The sequence below is a fragment of the Semicossyphus pulcher genome, unplaced genomic scaffold (assembly GCF_022749685.1).
Source record: "Semicossyphus pulcher isolate SPU_LCO1_2020_fin unplaced genomic scaffold, fSemPul1.0.p SCAF_13, whole genome shotgun sequence".
In the NCBI taxonomy this organism is placed as follows: Eukaryota; Metazoa; Chordata; class Actinopteri; order Labriformes; family Labridae; genus Semicossyphus; species Semicossyphus pulcher.
The window spans coordinates 29,276,876-29,294,267 of record NW_027211637.1 but is presented as its reverse complement, the minus strand read 5'-3'; the positions used below and the strand labels follow the sequence as shown (position 1 = coordinate 29,294,267).

Here is a 17,392-nt window from a genome sequence, read left to right as displayed (position 1 = left end):
TGTTCTCCGTTACAGCAAAGACAGACGGATTGGGAGTGTTTGGGGTGGACCAGAAGATAATGTTCTTGTTTTATCAGGCTGCGTTAGAGAGCATTATTAGGTACGGGATGTCGGCGTGGTACGGTGGTCTGTCTGTTGAATCGAAATCTAGGTTGGCTCACCGGGTACGGCCTGCCATGAAGGTTGTGGGGAGGACTGAAAACCCCTCCCTGCAGTTAATATACGAGCGGTCTGTTCTCAGGCGAGCCGGTCTGTCTGACCCGTCTCACATCCTTCACTCGGAATATGAACTTTAACCATCCGGCAGACGATACAGAGCCCCCAGATGCAAACTCAACCGTTTTAAAAATGTGTTTGTGCACACGTCGATCAAAATTCTAAATGCTTCCTGAGGTTATATGGCTTGTGGATTGTGCAATAGCATCAAGGTGTTCCTATATATCTTTATTCCTATATTTCTATTTTCTTTCCCTCTTACTCCATGCTTTCCTTTCTATGTTTCCCTGCAATATGGGTTACATGCAATACATGTTTGTGGTCTTTCCCTGGCATGTACTCTTGTCTACATGTGGATTGTGTTGGTTTCTATTGTCTTTAATTTACTGATCCTACTGTATTGGGAGCGAAGTGTGTGCAGCATTGGAGTCCAAGACACATTTCCTGAAGGGGGCAATAAATAGCACAGTATGGTATTAAAAAAAAAGAGGCAATGGGACACAAAAAGGATGAAAATGATCATAGAAAGTTCACCACATTTAATGAAGGCTGGACTTCCTGTTTCAACACTTTACTTTTTTAATGTTTTTACAGTAAAAGTTTAAATAAGAAACCAAATATTTAACACCAACTTACAACAAGCGCCTTCAAAAATATTAACCGCAAGCAAAATAACTTAACGCTTTATCAAACTCAATAATTAACATAATCTTAACTTAACGTACGAGTAGAAAAAGCAGCTCTGAAGTGAAGCTTATGTTTTTTATGCTACAGCTCAGATATGTTGAGAACAAAAGAGCCTTGAACCTTGAAGGAAAAACAGAGCAAACCACACGCGTTCAGCCGATTCCCCCGAGAGAATAAATATTTCAACAGCAACAGCAGCATTGATGCTACAGCTAATGTAAAGTAACAGTAGAGTACAGAGCAGGCGAAGCATCCCCCGCGCTGGCGTGTGCACGAGGCGCAGAGTAGATTACATTATTTGGTTCACCAGAGGGGGCGCTGTGGAGCGAGGCAGCGGGACGGACGGAGAAATCCACCTCAGAGTAGTCGAGTTTATCCGGGTCGTCTTCAGTCTGGAAGAAAACGAAGAGGTGAAAGTTTATCAGTCACCGTCTGTTTTAGTCGTAAATGAACTTGAAGCCTGAATTTTAGCTTTAAAGAAACTTAAATCCGCCCTGAGAGGTCCCGTTTTTCTAACATAAGCTTTTTTATGATAACCTGGTGGAACACCATGGGACCTTTTAACACTGATGTAAAGCCGGGTACAGGCTTTAATCAGCAAATCCATTTGTTAAAATTGATCTGAATATCTGTGTCTCAGGTTAGCACCTTAATCCCCCTCTCTCTGTTCACACATATACCCCTTTCCCATCAAAAAATTAGCGTGTTGACGCAGGTTTTTCAGACCCAGGAAGACCTGCTTATAGATTGTCTCCGTTCCCACTGCCAGTGAAGTATCCTTCTGTCGGTCTCTTTTCTGCTGCGTCACCGTCAGACATCACAAATGCGCCAGAACAGGGTTAGTAAACAGTAAGATGTTAGGTGATTAGGTCTTTATTGTATCTATTAATCACTCAGTCTGTTTATCAAACTTGGCGCAGACAAATTTGGAACGATGTTCCATCGTTGTGTTCCCATCAATGCCGATCGGAGCTGAGGCGCGAATTACCCGGGTCTACTGCAGAGTCATTTGACCCGGGTCTGAACTCTGATTATAACCTTTCCCACTGAGCAAAAAAGCCGTGTGTCAGAGGACTTCCTCCTCAAATCAACAGAAGTTTGTAGCTTTATCACAAACTGGCCTGGTTCCTGTTTCTTAGATCAGTCACAGATTTACATCTTCTCTTGATGGGTTTTCTTTTTCTTACTAAGCAGATGATTATTTCATTTCTAAGCAGAGTTTGGAGGACAGTTTTCTCTTTTTTCTGCCAGTGTGAAACAAGTTATCTTGCCATAGTTTTTCCTTACTGTGTTCTGAAAACCTGCTGCAGTGCCGCGGCTGTAGTCGTCTGTAGGTTTGTTAAATTTGGCGCAAGTGTAAACTGTAGAGATGCCTTCAGCAGGAGATCTGCTCTGACTCTTCCCCTCCTTGATCTCGTCGTACACGCGGTTAGCCTGCAGGAGGAGACAAACACGGGTTCTGTTTCAACATGTGTTCTCGTTCACAAACATTAATAATCAATGTTCGAGAGTTACTCAGACTCACCTCTTGGATATTAGCATACTCTGTTTCATCTGGAGGTCCTGAAACAAAAACATTCAGAGGATCAGGTCCACTCAATCGGACACATAACAAAAACTTACAACAACCTGGTGCTGTTGTGAGTCACAAAATAAGATAGCATCTGGTGCTAGAGTAGCAGCGAGGGCAGGTTTATTTCTCTGCCAGTTCCTGTTACGGAGGGATCTTAACATGTCTGTTTAGTTTTTCGTTCATAACACTGTTGCTTCCTGGTTTGTACACGACTTACTGGTACTCTGCATGTGCAGCTCTCCACAGAGATAAGGAGGAAGTGAGATGTCTCACTCCTAGGATATTTCCGTCATTGGTTATTAATAAAACAGCACATTCAAGGTATTGGTTAAGACTTTCACAAAATAGTTGTGGCTGTTGCATGATGACGTATGTGATATAAATATACAGCTCCACAGCAAAAATATGTTTTTCTCTGGTTCCATTATTTATAGATTTGTGTAAAATTAACTTTTGTTTTATTGTAAACAACAACCTCTCCTACTTCCAAATAATATTCTCATTTAGGTCTTTTTTTGCAGAAAATGACGACTGGTTAAAAAAACCAAAAGATGCAAAAAAGGTTTTTCAGAGCTCGAATGATGCAAAGAAAACGTGTTCATGTTTAAACAACAGGAGCCGAGTGCATCAGGTAGGCGTCCCATCTCTTACGTCCGACTTAGCCACGACCCACTTCTTAATTGGAATTTACACGAGTGCACTTTCACGTCTTCACTCTCGAACTTCTCTCATCATGGATAACAAAACAAAAGCAAAGAATAAAGAAACATAAATAATCAAGCATTGTCCGATGTACATTTATCATGTCTCCCTCTGGCACAAAACCTGAGCTCAATCAGCACCTGCATGGCGGGGACAGCGCCGCGTTTCTGTCTGACACATGCTGCAGCTGAGGGGAGAGCTCTTTGACTCATTCAAACAGGAACAAAACCTTTCGATCAACTTACTGTCCGATCAACGATGACTCGCTCTCATTTTAACGCCCTTTTATTTATCCTGTAGAACAACAAGATGCGCTTCCTTTGTGTTTTTCTTTAAGGTTTTGTTTTCCCGTTTGTTTTACCGTGGATTTAAGTCGGACTTTCTAAACGTACGCCTGCTCCATCCCAGGCATAAAAGATACACCCGGGTACAACACAAACGGGGCTTAAGTCATGCTGGTGCACAGGGCGCAAGTTAAAGTCCGTTGGATGCAAGGTTACGACCAGGCGTACGCCCAGCATCTCTGCATGCTCTCCTCCAGTCTGTCACAGAGCTGCTGGGTGACGTTCGGCCGCTCTTTGTTCGATGGCTTGTGACCGTCCGTCTTCCTCCTGATCACATTCAGGAGGCTTTCAATGGTTCAGATCTGGACTGGGCTGACCGTGACATGAAGAGAGAGATGCTGATTTAAGGAACATTTGGAGTGCTCTCTGAATATCTTCCGGAGCTGTATTTGATTTTCTATTTGTAGACTAGACTAAACCACATCTATGTGCATGTGTGTGTGGGGCATACACAGAGATATAGTTTACATATCAGAATCAGAAACACTGCATTGACCTCAAGGAGTTTTTTTTTTGTCTAATTGTAGTTGCTCTCTTTCTTAAGAGACGTGCACTCACCGGCCACTTCATTAGGTACACCTGAAAAATCTAATGGTGGGGCTGCACTGAGCTGCATTATATTCAGAGGTGTTTCTAATACTCTGGCCCCCTCGAGTCTGTAAATAGGACAAAACATTAGAGACACATCTCAATATAATTTCGTTCAGTACAACACCACCTTCAACTACGGCCTCAGTGATAAACATCACTGAATTTACACACTTCCGACTCTCAACAAAAACTTCATGAAAGCAGAATCCATGGCAGCGCTGAACTGCATTAGATTGTACAGGTGTACCTAATGAAGTGGCCGGTGAGTGCATAAAAAGAGGTATAGGAAAAAAATTAAGTAAGTTAAAAACAATTTCTTATTCTTATAAATAAATTACTTCTTATAAAGTCTCTATACTCTTACACATATATGCTTATAGATGTGTGTGACATGACACATGTATGTATTTTGTATCTGATCAGATCAGAAGATTTAAAACATCTGAAACGACTAAAGAAAAATTCTTTATCTGTAACACCGAGTTCAATAAAGTTTTTCTTCGGAGCCTATTGTAGATTAGAAAACCAAGTGTGACATCTCACTTCCTTCTCATCTCTGTTGAGAGCTGCACATGTGCAGTACTGATAGGACAGGATGTACAGAAAAAATAGCCACAGCCAAAAATAGATAGCAGCCTGACAGATGCCACGTTTTCACCTGCTAAAACTAAGTGACCGTGTAAGCCAGAAACTCTTTTATAGCATTTAATTAGCTGTAGGGAAGTTCTACAAATATAACACTTCCATGGGTTAAAATTTCACATAAAAGGAGTCATAAGAAAGTAACCGTTGTGGGAATATTTGCTTGACATAAAAGCTGGTTTAGTTTTTAATTGGACTGTACTTATATCGCACTTTTCTAGTCACCACTCAGAAACTATGCACATTCATACCCGATGGCTAAGCCACTGGGAGCATTAAGGGGTTCAGTGTCTTGCCCCAGGACACTTCAACATGTGACTGTAGCAGGGATCGAACCCCCAACCTTCCAATTGAGAGATGACAGACTCTACCACTGAGCCACAGCCGCCCCAGTGTGTGTTTGTAGGGCTGCACAATTCATTGAATATGAATCCCAAACACGCTTTTGGCTCTTCACGATTACATGATTGATTGGCGTGCTCCACCTGTAGAAAACTCTGCTGCCTCCTAAGCTAACAGCCACTCCTCCAGGGGGCGACAACACAACTAACTTGTTCAAGCAGCTGAAGGAACAGCACAGAGTGCAGCATGATGAGTGTATGGCCCAATCCCAATCTCCACCTTAAAGCCTAAGCACTGAACACTCACAGACTTTAATGGCGTCAGGCGTGCAGTGCGTGAGTGCGTGAGGGTTTGAGAAGTGCATAAAAATGAGGAATGGGACGCACTATCATGGCATCGCACGTTGCCTGGAAACCAGACGGGCCATTAAATCTAATAAGTAAAAAAGCCGACCTGCAGCATGTGTTTGTGTGTCTTATAGTGTTTACATATTTTAAGATAAGATAAAGTCAGAAAGGCGTTAATCTTAATCATTTGCGAATATTTAATTGTTTGTTTTGTGGCCACAAGTGAATCCCCCCCTTTATTTTAAGTCTTAGTTTGATGCAAAGCTTTTGTTATTCGCTGGAATGAAGCGCATTTAAGTGAAAACGGAGCTCTTGATTTCATTTTGGGTCAAATTTCATTTGATTTTGCTTCTAGAAGACGCACCTTATACGGGTAAAGAACCTGATTTTAAGTCTTAGTTTGCTACAAAATTTGCACGAGCTTGAATGCAGCACAGAATGGAATTGAAAGTGTCGATCCATAAAGTCAATTACTAAATAATCCTGATCTCAATATTGACCCAAATAATCGTGATTATCATTTTGGCCGTAATCGAGCCGCCCTGTTAGTTCGTATTTCTGGTGAGAAATTGTACATTCAAGATGTTCTCTTCCACTGTGTTGTGTGTGCGTTTTCCTGTAGCCTCACCTTTAGGTTTCCTGTCCCTCTTCCTGCAGAATATCAGCAGACTCACTGATAATACGATGATCATGAGGCCCAGGATGAGACCCAGATACAGCAGAGGACGTGTGGTGGGTTCTGCATGAGGACAACTTTGTTTAACCGCCCTGGTTTGTTATAAATCAGTTAACTGACCTAAAAGTAGCGACAACTTCAGATTTAAAATCCTTAAATCAAAACCTGATAACAAACATTTTAAATAACACAAAAGCATGCACATTCATGTCCTTGTATACATATGATACAATCATGTAAATATACAAACTACCATTATATTTTTAATCATGTAGCAGTACCTGCAGCTGGTGTCTGCAGCTGAGGTGTCTTGGTGTTCTCGGGGGAGGCTGATGAAGGTGTGGAGCTTCCTGTGGAGGCTGATGGGGTGGCTGTTGAAAAAGGAGGGACAGTCCATTTTGGTTTAGTGGTGGTTGGAGCTGTAAAAAGAAAACGAAACAATCAGAACCTGACTGTACTGACACAAAGTCCTGTAGTCGTCTGGTTACATTAAACTAGAATAACACAGTTTCTCTGAGGACAGTCAACGCGACAGAATTCGGATCAAACAGATAAATGCAGTTGGAGTTGATATTTTACAGACAACTGGTTTAATTGGTTCACAGTGATGAAATATGCAGATCTGAACATAATGAGTTGTTTAAAATATCAGCAGCGTTCAATAAAGAGTAAAAACTCACCGTCTTTAACGCTGAGCTCAAACGTCTCGCTTGAATCTGGAGACCAATTTCTGCCCAAATGACAGCTGTACCGCCCAGAGTCAGACTTTCTCAGATCTCTGATGCTCACATAGATAACTGAAGAAAAAGTTCCTCCATCATATTCAATGCTGTATCTGCCACGCCGAGCGCTGACACCAGATGTTTCAACAAGAATGTTTCGATCTTTACAGTCATCCCTGCAGAAGATCTTCCTGCGTCCAGAGAAAGCGAAGGAGCATTCCACTTTGATGTTTCCTCCTTCAGTTCCTGTACGGACACCGATATCTGTGTCCAAGGCTGCGTTTCCTTCCCTCAGTGCTGTTGAAAGACAAACAATCATGGTCACCAACTTCCTTAAAGATGCTGCACTCTGGTCTTATTGACAGCTCAACCACAGCCTAACAATTCGTTTACATTTTGATGTTCTCAACAAAGATTCAGAGCATCAACATTTTTATTCGACCATTTTTTCAGTTGAATTAAACTTTAATTATCCGTCAGAAAAGAGCAGCAGCTTTACATCAATATATTATAGGCAATAACACTTATTTTGTCTGCTCCTTTGTCTGTTTCTGAGGTGAGAATGACGTGTTTTACTTCCTCTTTGCATGTCGAATGAGGTTAAGGGTGCATTTCTCAGCGTAACCACAGCTCCCAGTTTGTCTACAGGCCTGCCAGCAGCAGTTTTCTGCAGCAGGGTCTCGTCTGGAGCTCGTTAAAGATTTAAGTATTTGTTTTCTCTCTGGTGTTTTAGAAAGTTACAGAGTTGTTCAGACAATTTGAAATGAACAAAACGGGAGGCATCGAGGAACCGTGTTGAATTCTTTGGGTTATAACTTTAACTTTTTGATGAGCTCATTTTATTTTATTTCTGGGGTTGTGAAGCTACAGCAGCCTCAACTACTGTCTGACTGAATCAAGAAATTACAGCAACTACAGGACTACAAAACAAAGTGCAATTGTTGAATGCAGAGTGTCGAATTAAACCCAAATCATGTCTACATTTTGAGAAGATAACGAGTACTTACACTTTAAGGAAGAATAAAATAAATGTGTAATTATATAATCCTCTAAAGAGAGAGAGAGATATAAAAGAGTTCTCACCGAGGAAGATGCAGATCAAAGCATGACGAACGTCCATGTTTGAGTCTCTGATGTTTAACGTCTGTCTTCCTCTTTCACTTTAAACCAGCAACTTCTCTCTTCCTCCTCTGAAAATCATCGTCTGAAGTCTCCTCCCCTATCGTCAGGTTTTGTTTCAGCCACAGAATCAAGTTTATGTATGTTCACGTACAATTCAAGTGATCAATCCCGAGGTAACACTGCACCACTGTAACCTCAGATGATCATAACTCGTCTCCCCAGGGCTGCAAGGGCTCAGAGCAAACAGGCTTAACTGACCTCATTAGTGTGGCCGATGGCAGCAGGGCATGCCCTGGGGGTATACTCAGGCTCTCTTTAGGTAAGCTGGCTCATCAAAGGCTCAAGCACCAGTTAGAGAGAACGAGAATCATGATGGTGGTTGTGAACTTTCTGTTAACCCAGGCTTTCTGCTTCAGGCTCTGAGCGCGCTCACAGAAAAAGGGGCGTTTTACTCGCCATCGGACGCTTCATCCGCACTAAAACAAACAAACTAAGATCATCTGCGTTTTAGCTGCAAAACCAGCCGTGTACACGGACAGGAAATTAGGACCAAGAATAAAAACGTGATCCAGCGACGTTAGATGCTGTGTCCTTATTCTTTTACTGTATGGATGATCTGCTGGAATTGAAAGTGTTAATTATATCATATTTATCACTGAACTGATGCACAGGCCCCGTGATGCGATGCATTCAGTATGTGCTACCAGTGGCGGCTGGTGAAAAATATTCTAGGTGGGGCTGTGCTGTGCCATACTCAGTTTTTAACAACCATCCCACTACGACAGTTTTAAAAAGTAAACACGGGAAGCAAAATAGTGCATTTACATGGCTTCATCCAGCTAGCCAAGCCTTTCTGGTGTAACAGTTGCAAGAAAATCCTCTGGTGGAGGTTTTACCTTTTTCACTCGCTTTTTAGTTGATTTTAATATCTGGCTGATCCGGTCCAGTTTCTTTAATCTGTAATTTTTCACTTAAACTTCTCATCTCGAACGGATTTACACGGGGGAGCGTACAGAGTTGGTTGCAGTGTCAGCATCCATCATTGTCATTTCCATAACTCATAGACCGATCAGACTTTAACCACCGAGACTAACCGAATTTCCCCGAAGGACGATTCTGAAATCGCCGGATCACTGCACCACTGTAACCTCAGATGATCATAACTCGTCTCCCCAGGGCTGCAAGGGCTCAGAGCAAACAGGCTTAACTGACCTCATTAGTGTGGCCGATGGCAGCAGGGCATGCCCTGGGGGTATACTCAGGCTCTCTTTAGGTAAGCTGGCTCATCAAAGGCTCAAGCACCAGTTAGAGAGAACGAGAATCATGATGGTGGTTGTGAACTTTCTGTTAACCCAGGCTTTCTGCTTCAGGCTCTGAGCGCGCTCACAGAAAAAGGGGCGTTTTACTTGCCATCTGACGCTTCATCCGCACTAAAACAAACAAACTAAGATCATCTGCGTTTTAGCTGCAATTACATTTACATAGAACCTCAGCTGAGGATCTATATTACCCGCGGAGAACGTCGTCAGGACACTAGTAATCAAAGGGCGGCGCTTTACAGACGATTTAAAGCCCAAACATAATGTGGTCCTGACCAGGTTAGCTCTGTAGGGTCAGTTACCATGGTGATCGAGCCAGGTTAAAAGAGAGCCAGCTTCGTGACACAGAAAACAGACCAAAGACTCAACAGACCCGGCTCACCCTCTAATCTCACTTTGTGGTACACCCCTCAGGTCTGGCATATCGCAGTCACCAGCACGTTGTTCTGTTTTCAAGATCAGCACAAAGTTCTGTTATCACGAGAGAACCAGCTTTGATGTATCGGGATGAGATAAATGAAGTCGAGAAAACAACCAGAAATGCCTCGTTATCAGAGTGAATAAAATGCATGTCCGCTTAGGGCTTCCGTAGTTAAAGCTGACAACCCAGGTGGAGAAATCCACGTCGGTGAATTTACTCCACTTCTTCTAATAGTAATAATAATAATAATACATTTTATTTGTATTGCACTTTATATTTGAGCAATCTCAAAGTGCTACAGAGAAGAAAAATAAAACAAGACAATTTTAATGTGTTAAAATGAGAGCCTATAAAAGGCACCTAGCAAAAAGCTTTCTTCAAAAGATAAGTTTTTAGGTCCCGTTTAAAAACATCTGCAGTCTGTGGAGCCCTCAGGTGGTCGGGGAGGGTGTTCCACAGCCTCGGAGCTGCAGAGGAAAAGGCCCGATCACCCATAGTGCGGAGCTTGGTTCTGGGGACTTGGAGGGTGTTCCTGGTTGCAGAACGGCGGGTGCATGAGGAGGTCTGGAGGGTGAGGAGTTCTTTCAGGTATTGGGGGGCATGTCTGTGAATGCACTGATGAGTGAGGAGGGAGACCTTGTACTCAATTCTGAGTGGGACAGGGAGCCAGTGAAGGGATTTTAGAAAGGGGGTGATGTGGTCATATTTGCGGACCTTTAACAGGATCCTTGCAGCGCTGTTTTGTATGTATTGGAGCCTCTGGATGCTCTTTCCAGAGATGCCGGTCAGAAGTGCATTACAGTAGTCGAGCCTGGAGGAGACAAAGGCGTGAACGAGCTTCTCTGCATCTGCCAGGGTGAGTATTGGACGGAGTTTGGCGATGTTCCTGAGGTGGTAGAATGATGTTTTACAGAGGTGTTTGATGTGGATGTCAAAAGTGAGTTGGGGGTCCATTTTAACACCCAGGTTGGTGACAGATGTGGAAAGGGGGATGCTTTGGCCGGAGAAGGTGATACTGGTGATGGTGGAAGAGCGGAGCTGATGTGGTGTGCCAAGTAGGATGGCTTCTGTTTTGGACCTGTTCAGCTGAAGAAAGTTGAGCTTCATCCACGCCTCTATCTCCTCCAGGCAGGTGGTGAGTGTGGATGTTGACAGGGGAGAAGGAGAAGTGGGGGTTATCCGTAGGTAGAGCTGTGTATCATCAGCATAGCAATGGTAAGAAACCCCATGCCTGCTGATGAGATTGCCCAGGGGGAGCAGATAGAGGGTGAAGAGGGTGGGGCCCAGCACCGAGACCTGAGGGACACCGCAGGTGACATTTTGGGTGTGTGATCTTGCTTTGCCCAGGGCGACGTATTCGGTTCTGTCGGTCAGATATGAGGTGAACCAGTTTTGTACATTGTCAGAGAGTCCAATGGTGTATTTCAGACGGTGAAGGAGGATGTTGTGATCAACTGTGTCAAAAGCAGCTGTTAGGTCCAGGAGGATGAGTAGAGATGGGGAACCGGTGTCTGCTGCCATCAGGAGGTCATTGGTGACCCTGACCAAGGCTGTTTCTGTGCTATGGCCAGGGCGGAAAAAAGAGGCAATGGGACACAAAAAGGATGAAACAAACTTGATCATTTGGCTGGACTTCCTGTTTCAACACTTTTTTTTAATGTTTTTACAATAAAAGTTTAAATAAGAAACCAAATATTTAACACCAACTTACAACAAGCGCCTTCAAAAATGTTAACCGTAAGCAAAATAACTTATAACGCTTTATCAAACTAAATAATTAACATAATCTTAACTTAACATACCAATAGAAAAAGCAGCTTGTGTTTTTTATGCTACAGCTCAGATATGTTGAGAACAAAAGAGCCTTGAACCTTGAAGGAAAAACAGAGCAAACCACACGCGTTCAGCCGATTCCCCCGAGAGAATAAATATTTCAACAGCAACAGCAGCATTGACGTTCAGCAGCATTGATGCTACAGCTAATGTAAAGTAACAGTAGAGTACAGAGCAGGCGAAGCATCCTCCGAGCTGGCGTGTGCACGAGGCGCAGAGTAGATTACATTATTTGGTTCACCAGAGGGGGCGCTGTGGAGCGAGGCAGCGGGACGGATGGAGAAATCCACCTCAGAGTAGTCGAGTTTATCCGGGTCGTCTTCAGTCTGGAAGAAAACGAAGAGGTGAAAGTTTATCAGTCACCGTCTGTTTTAGTCGTAAATGAACTTGAAGCCTGAATTTTAGCTTTAAAGAAACTTAAATTAGCCCTGAGAGGTCCCGTTTTTCTAACATAAGCTTTTAAACTATGATAACCTACATCCTGTGTAACTCTGCTCAGACATTGTCCTGAAATAAAATAAATTGAAATGAGGATTTAAGCTGAAACAAAACTAAAGTCAACCAGCAACATGCAGGTCAGAGGACATCGTGATCCTCAATTTGCTAGCATTTGTTAGCATGCAATTTAAATCCCAGCAATGTAGTGTGTCTGTGACGTCACCCACAAGTTTGATGCTTGGAGTTCTGATATGTCAGAGTATATTAATTTATTGCAGATTTGTTATATTTGGTGACCAGAATGTAACAATAAATAGTATAGAAACAGAAAGCACTGACTTTATTTTTAACTGTTGAACTGTTGCTGACGTTTTATTTAAAATAAAAATATCAGCAGATCTATGGTTAGCTTTTTTAAAACCTTTTTCTTAACTTGCTCCGTTAGTTTGTGGACTGAAGCCTCGAGTTTGCATTGTGGCCGTCAAGAAACCAAGAAAATGTGCGTCTATTCTGAGGAGATAACTAGTGCTTGTGATCGGTGAATCACAGACTCTAGGCCCCCTGTTACAAACATATACGGTATGAGGCTTACTGACAACAAATACAAGAATTTAAAAGAATGATATCATCTTGCAAAGACAGTAAGAGATGAATAAAGCACTCACCGAGGAGGAAAAAGAAGCAGATCAAAGTGCGACAAACTTTCATGTTGGAGTCTGTGATGGTTTGACGCTGCCCCACGTCCTTCTTCTCTTGAAACCAACAACTTCTCTCTTTATCTCAACGATGAGCTCCTCCTCCAAACAGCAGGGCCTAAGCCCCTCCCCTTTTCATCAAGTTTTGTTTAGCCCAGAAATTGAATCAAGTTTACGTAATGCCAAAAATGTGTCTGCAGTCTAAACTTCAAATACTGATCACCCTGATTCAGCGGTTTGTGGTTTAACGCCTGGATGTATGAGCTCTATGTGTTGATAGGGTCATTTTTATATCATACACGTGTAAGACTCAAAAAAACATCAGCAGTTTGTTGTCAGGCTACATGTACTCTATGTGTTGATAGGGTCACAGAACGGCCTGGTTCCGGTTTCTTAGAGAGGAAGTCATCCAGAAAGCCAAGTAAGCCTCTTTTAAAAACACTTTTTCATAAACAACCACATTTCCTCAATCTTATTGCCGTCATGCCAACGAAAAAACATATAACCTCTGCTGTACAATGAAGTCAAAACACTCTTTTCTGATCACAAAGCTTAAACCCATCACAGTTTTTATTAACATTGTTCCGAGATATAAATGGCTAATGCGAACTTATATCACCCCAGTAAAATTGAATAAAATCTGTCCTAATATTCCACATAATAATAATAATAATACATTTTATTTATAGAGCGCTTTTCAGGACTCAAAGACGCTGTACAATACCCAAAATCAATACCAAAAAAGAACATAGACAAATGTACATACTTCAAACAAGTCAAAACAAAGCAACAGTACAATCACAGATCAAAAGCTAACTTAAAAAGTTGAGTTTTCAACAGGGATTTGAAATTTGATGGGTCTGTGCAGGTTTGAATGTGACTGGGGAGTGAGTTCCAGAGGGTGGGGGCGGCTATGGAGAAGGCTCTGTCCCCCCAGGTTCGGTGCTTGGTTCTGTGAGGTGGGGACAGGAGGTTGGCATGTAAGGAGCGTAGGTTACGGGAAGGAGTGTGATGGTGGAGGAGGTCAGTGAGGTAGGAAGGGGCCTGGTGGTGGAGGGCTTTGTGGGTGAGGAGGAGAATTTTGAACTGTATGCGGTAGGGGACGGGGAGCCAATGAAGATGTTGGAGGACGGGGGTGATGTGGTCGCGGGAGCGAGTGCAGGTGAGGAGCGTGCAGCAGAGTTCTGAATATATTGTAGTTTACGGAGGACTTTGGATGATGTGCCGTAAAGGATGCTGTTACAATAGTCTAAACGGGAAGTGATGAATGCATGGATGAGTGTTTCTGCAGCAGAGAAAGAGAGGAATGGACGGAGGTGGGCTATGTTTCTGAGGTGGAAGAAGGCCGTTTTAGTGATCTGGGTGACATGGTGTTGAAAAGAAAGGTTGCTGTCAAAAATGATACCAAGGTTACGGATGTGAGGTGCAGGGGATAGGATTGTGTTATTGAAAGTGAGACTGAAATTCGGGACGGGATTTGTGAGGGACTTGGGGCCGATGATTATGAGGTCGGATTTGTTGTAGTTTAATGATAAGAAATTGTTGTGCATCCATGTTTTTATTTCAGAGAGGCAGTTAATGATAGTGGAGTGTGTTTCTGTGGTTATGGATTTGGTTGAAATGTATAGCTGGATGTCATCAGCGTAACAGTGAAAGTGAAGGCCATGTTGACGGATGATGTTACCAAGGGGGAGTAAGTAGATGATGAACAGGAGGGGACCAAGCACCGAGCCCTGGGGGACGCCTTGGGCAAGAGGAGAGATGTTAGAGCTGCAGTTGTTGATATGAATGAATTGTTGACGGTCAGTGAGGTATGATCTTAGCCAGGAGAGTGCAGTTCCAGTGATTTGGACAGTATGTTCTAGGCGGGAGAGAAGAGTTGTGTGGTTTATTGTGTCAAATATTAAGATATTTGTTGTAAGCGTTTAGAGGAAAAAGGAACACTGTTCCATTGTGTTTGGGAATGCTCAAAAGTACAATCATTTTGGCAGAATGTGATGCAGGCCATTTCCCAGATGGTGGGTAAGAATGTTCCCCTGCAAGCCAAACTCTGTATCCTGGGTATATACCCTGAAACTTTGGTCGTCAATTCTAAACAATCAGTATTAATTGATTTTGGGCTTCTACAAGCTAGAAGACTGATCGCTCTTTTCTGGAAAAATATATAATTGCCCTCTGTAAAGTTATGGTTGAGGGAGATTGCAACATATCTTGCATTGGAAAGACTTGCATATATTGTTAGATGGAAAAGAAAACAGTTTGTTAAAGTAGGGAAACCTTTTTTGGAATTGTTGTTATAACTTGAGGTCTTCAAGTTACCACTGCTGCTGCTTTTTCAGTTGTTATTACTGTTTTATTTTTATTATTATTATTTTTAATTTTATTTTAATTTCTTCTTTCGATCTTTTGATACTTTTGTTGTATAGTACATTTATACATTATTGCTATTGCTGTGGTTATTGTTATTTGTAGGTTTTTCTTTTATGTAAACGTAATAAAATATTGTTTCAAAAAAAAACAACAACTTTGTTCCGAGAACTCGCTGCAATGGAAAGAATAAAGAGCAGGTGTTTCCACAGGAAGAGATCAGCTCCGCCTGTCCTACTCTCTGACGTCCTCGTTCACTCTGTTCATCTGCAGAAGAAGAACAGAGGTTTGGTTTGGATTGAAATCAGCTAACATTTATGAAGTTCAATATCCCAAATTAACTCACCTCTGTCATATTAACGTACTCTAGTTCTTCATGAGGGTCTGAAAAACATGTAGATCAGAAGATTAGACGACTCGTCGCAGCCATTTTGCTGACCTGAAGTAGATTAGGATTTGGTGCAACTTCTGGGATTGAGTTATGTTTCCACCCGGACCAGAACGCTGTGTAACGTGTGAGTATGGTAAGTTTTAGATGGTCAGTTGCGACAATGTTACAGTTTCATTGAGATGACGCTTTTGCCCAAAGCGACGTACATCTGAGAGTTAACACAACGCAAGCAACAATCGAGACAGGAGGGAACGAAGTCAGTAAGAGCCAACAAACAGCTTCAAGTGTGATCGGAGGCAAAGCACAGGGCGTATAGAAGTTTGTTTTTGTTTTGCTTTTTCAGCAACATCAACAACATCAGTGTCCTCATCGTCAATAGCTTCAATATCATTAGAGGTGTTCATAAAGAGCTGGGTCTTTAGCTTCTTAAAGGTGAAAGGGACTCTGTGGACCTAATGGAGTTTGGTAGCTTGTTCCACCACCGGGGGACGACAGAGGAGAAGAGTCTAGTTAGCGACTGAGGGTCCTGTTGTGATTGGAGCACCAGGCGCCTCTCATTGGCAGAGTGGAGTGTAGACCTGGATGAGGGCGTTCAGGTAGGCAGGAGCCGTTTCTCTTGCTGTTTTGTAAGCGAGCAACAGGGTTTGAATTTGATGTGACGTGTGCCGTTTTGGGTCGGTTGCCTTTGTTACTTGTGTGCTTCCTCACCTTTGGGTTCACTGGCCCTCCTCCTGCAGAAAACCAGCACAGCTGCTGATGAAACGATGAAGATGATGATCACAACCAGTCGAACATACAGCAGAGCACCTATGGCTGTTGGAGCGGAAGAACAAAATTGTTCACTGCTTTGTTAATTATATAATATATACCATTCATCAAGTCATTTAATCCAACAATTAATGTTAATTTTAGGCATAAATCACACACATTCATATATTGTATGTATTGACTTCACACTCTCCCGTTTCGAACAAGAAATAACATTTCACATTTATTCAAGTAGGAGGCCAAAAAATGGTCTAAAATGTGGTTCAGTTTCCAAGGAAACAGGAAAATGTACCTGTAGCTGGTGTTGTCATCGTTGATGTTGGAAAAGGTCGGAGGGTCGGGTTTGGTTTGAAGGTGGTTGAAGCTGAAACACAATGAAACAATCAGGCACAAATTCTCTGCAAACAGTCAACAGGGTGTTGAAAGTGATAATCTGCCAGAGAGGGTAGGCGGAGCTAAGCGGCTGCTTTTCCGCTGTCTGCAAGTGTAAACAGTAATCTACTATGGCTGAACAAACAAAGAAAAGATGGATGACTACAGTGGCAGCTTGTCCCTTAGACGGCAGGGCTGGATGGTATTAAAAGCACTGGAGAAGTCAAAGAACCTGACTCTCACATTGCTTCCCTGCTTCTCCAGGTGCGAAAGGGACTTGTGGGTCAGGAAGATTATGGCATCCTCCACACCATTGTGCGGCTGGTACGCAAACTGCAGCGGGTCCAGGAAAGCCGTTAGCAGTGTCCTCAGGTGCTGGAGAACCAGCCTCTCAAATGTCTTCATAACAAACAAGTGAAAATCCAAAGAAAAAGAAACAAACTCGACGTCACACATCTCTGGGAAGTGTGCTCCTGTAATTACCGTTTATCGCCAAAGAGAACGAAACTGAGATCTCAGAGATTCTAACTTTAAATCATCAAGCTGAATGCAGCAATTAATCACTGCATTTGGTGCAATAATATTCAGATCAACTGTGAACAGTGAGTTCACCTGATCAAAAAAACATTTATGTATAAACCTGCAGGACAAGGAGAAATATTTTCCCTCTTCTAAAAAGATATTGGCTAGCATAACCATGATGCTAATTAAGCTAAATGATATTAAAAAATGACACAAACCTGTATGCCTCTTTGTTTAATCTGGGACACTTTGGTTTTGTACAACAACTACAGCTCCCATGATGCTTTACCAGCACTTCTGTG

The 17,392-nt window shown here is 42.5% G+C and overlaps 1 protein-coding gene and 1 long non-coding RNA gene across 3 annotated transcripts; both read right to left on the bottom strand.

The window, feature by feature from the left end:
* Positions 1–728: 728 nt before the first annotated feature.
* On the bottom strand, positions 729–8,415 carry LOC138589557 (uncharacterized). 2 transcript variants are annotated; one of them, XM_069659909.1, is made up of 7 exons: positions 7,926–8,415; positions 6,801–7,139; positions 6,402–6,539; positions 6,073–6,183; positions 2,429–2,466; positions 2,191–2,337; positions 729–1,295 (listed from the first exon to the last, which is right to left on the bottom strand). In XM_069659909.1, exons 1-7 carry the CDS (start codon positions 7,960–7,962, stop codon positions 1,116–1,118), a joined length of 990 nt encoding a protein of 329 aa, XP_069516010.1. In that variant the 5' UTR covers positions 7,963–8,415; the 3' UTR covers positions 729–1,115. The 2 variants fall into 2 exon arrangements, with proteins under 2 accessions (XP_069516010.1, XP_069516011.1); XM_069659910.1 differs by having other exon boundaries at positions 6,402–6,491.
* A 6,339-nt stretch (positions 8,416–14,754) lies between these two features.
* Positions 14,755–16,221, bottom strand: LOC138590428 (uncharacterized). The gene is made up of 3 exons (XR_011307955.1): positions 16,137–16,221; positions 15,384–15,421; positions 14,755–15,304 (listed from the first exon to the last, which is right to left on the bottom strand). It is a non-coding gene; the product is annotated as an uncharacterized lncRNA (long non-coding RNA).
* Positions 16,222–17,392: the final 1,171 nt, after the last annotated feature.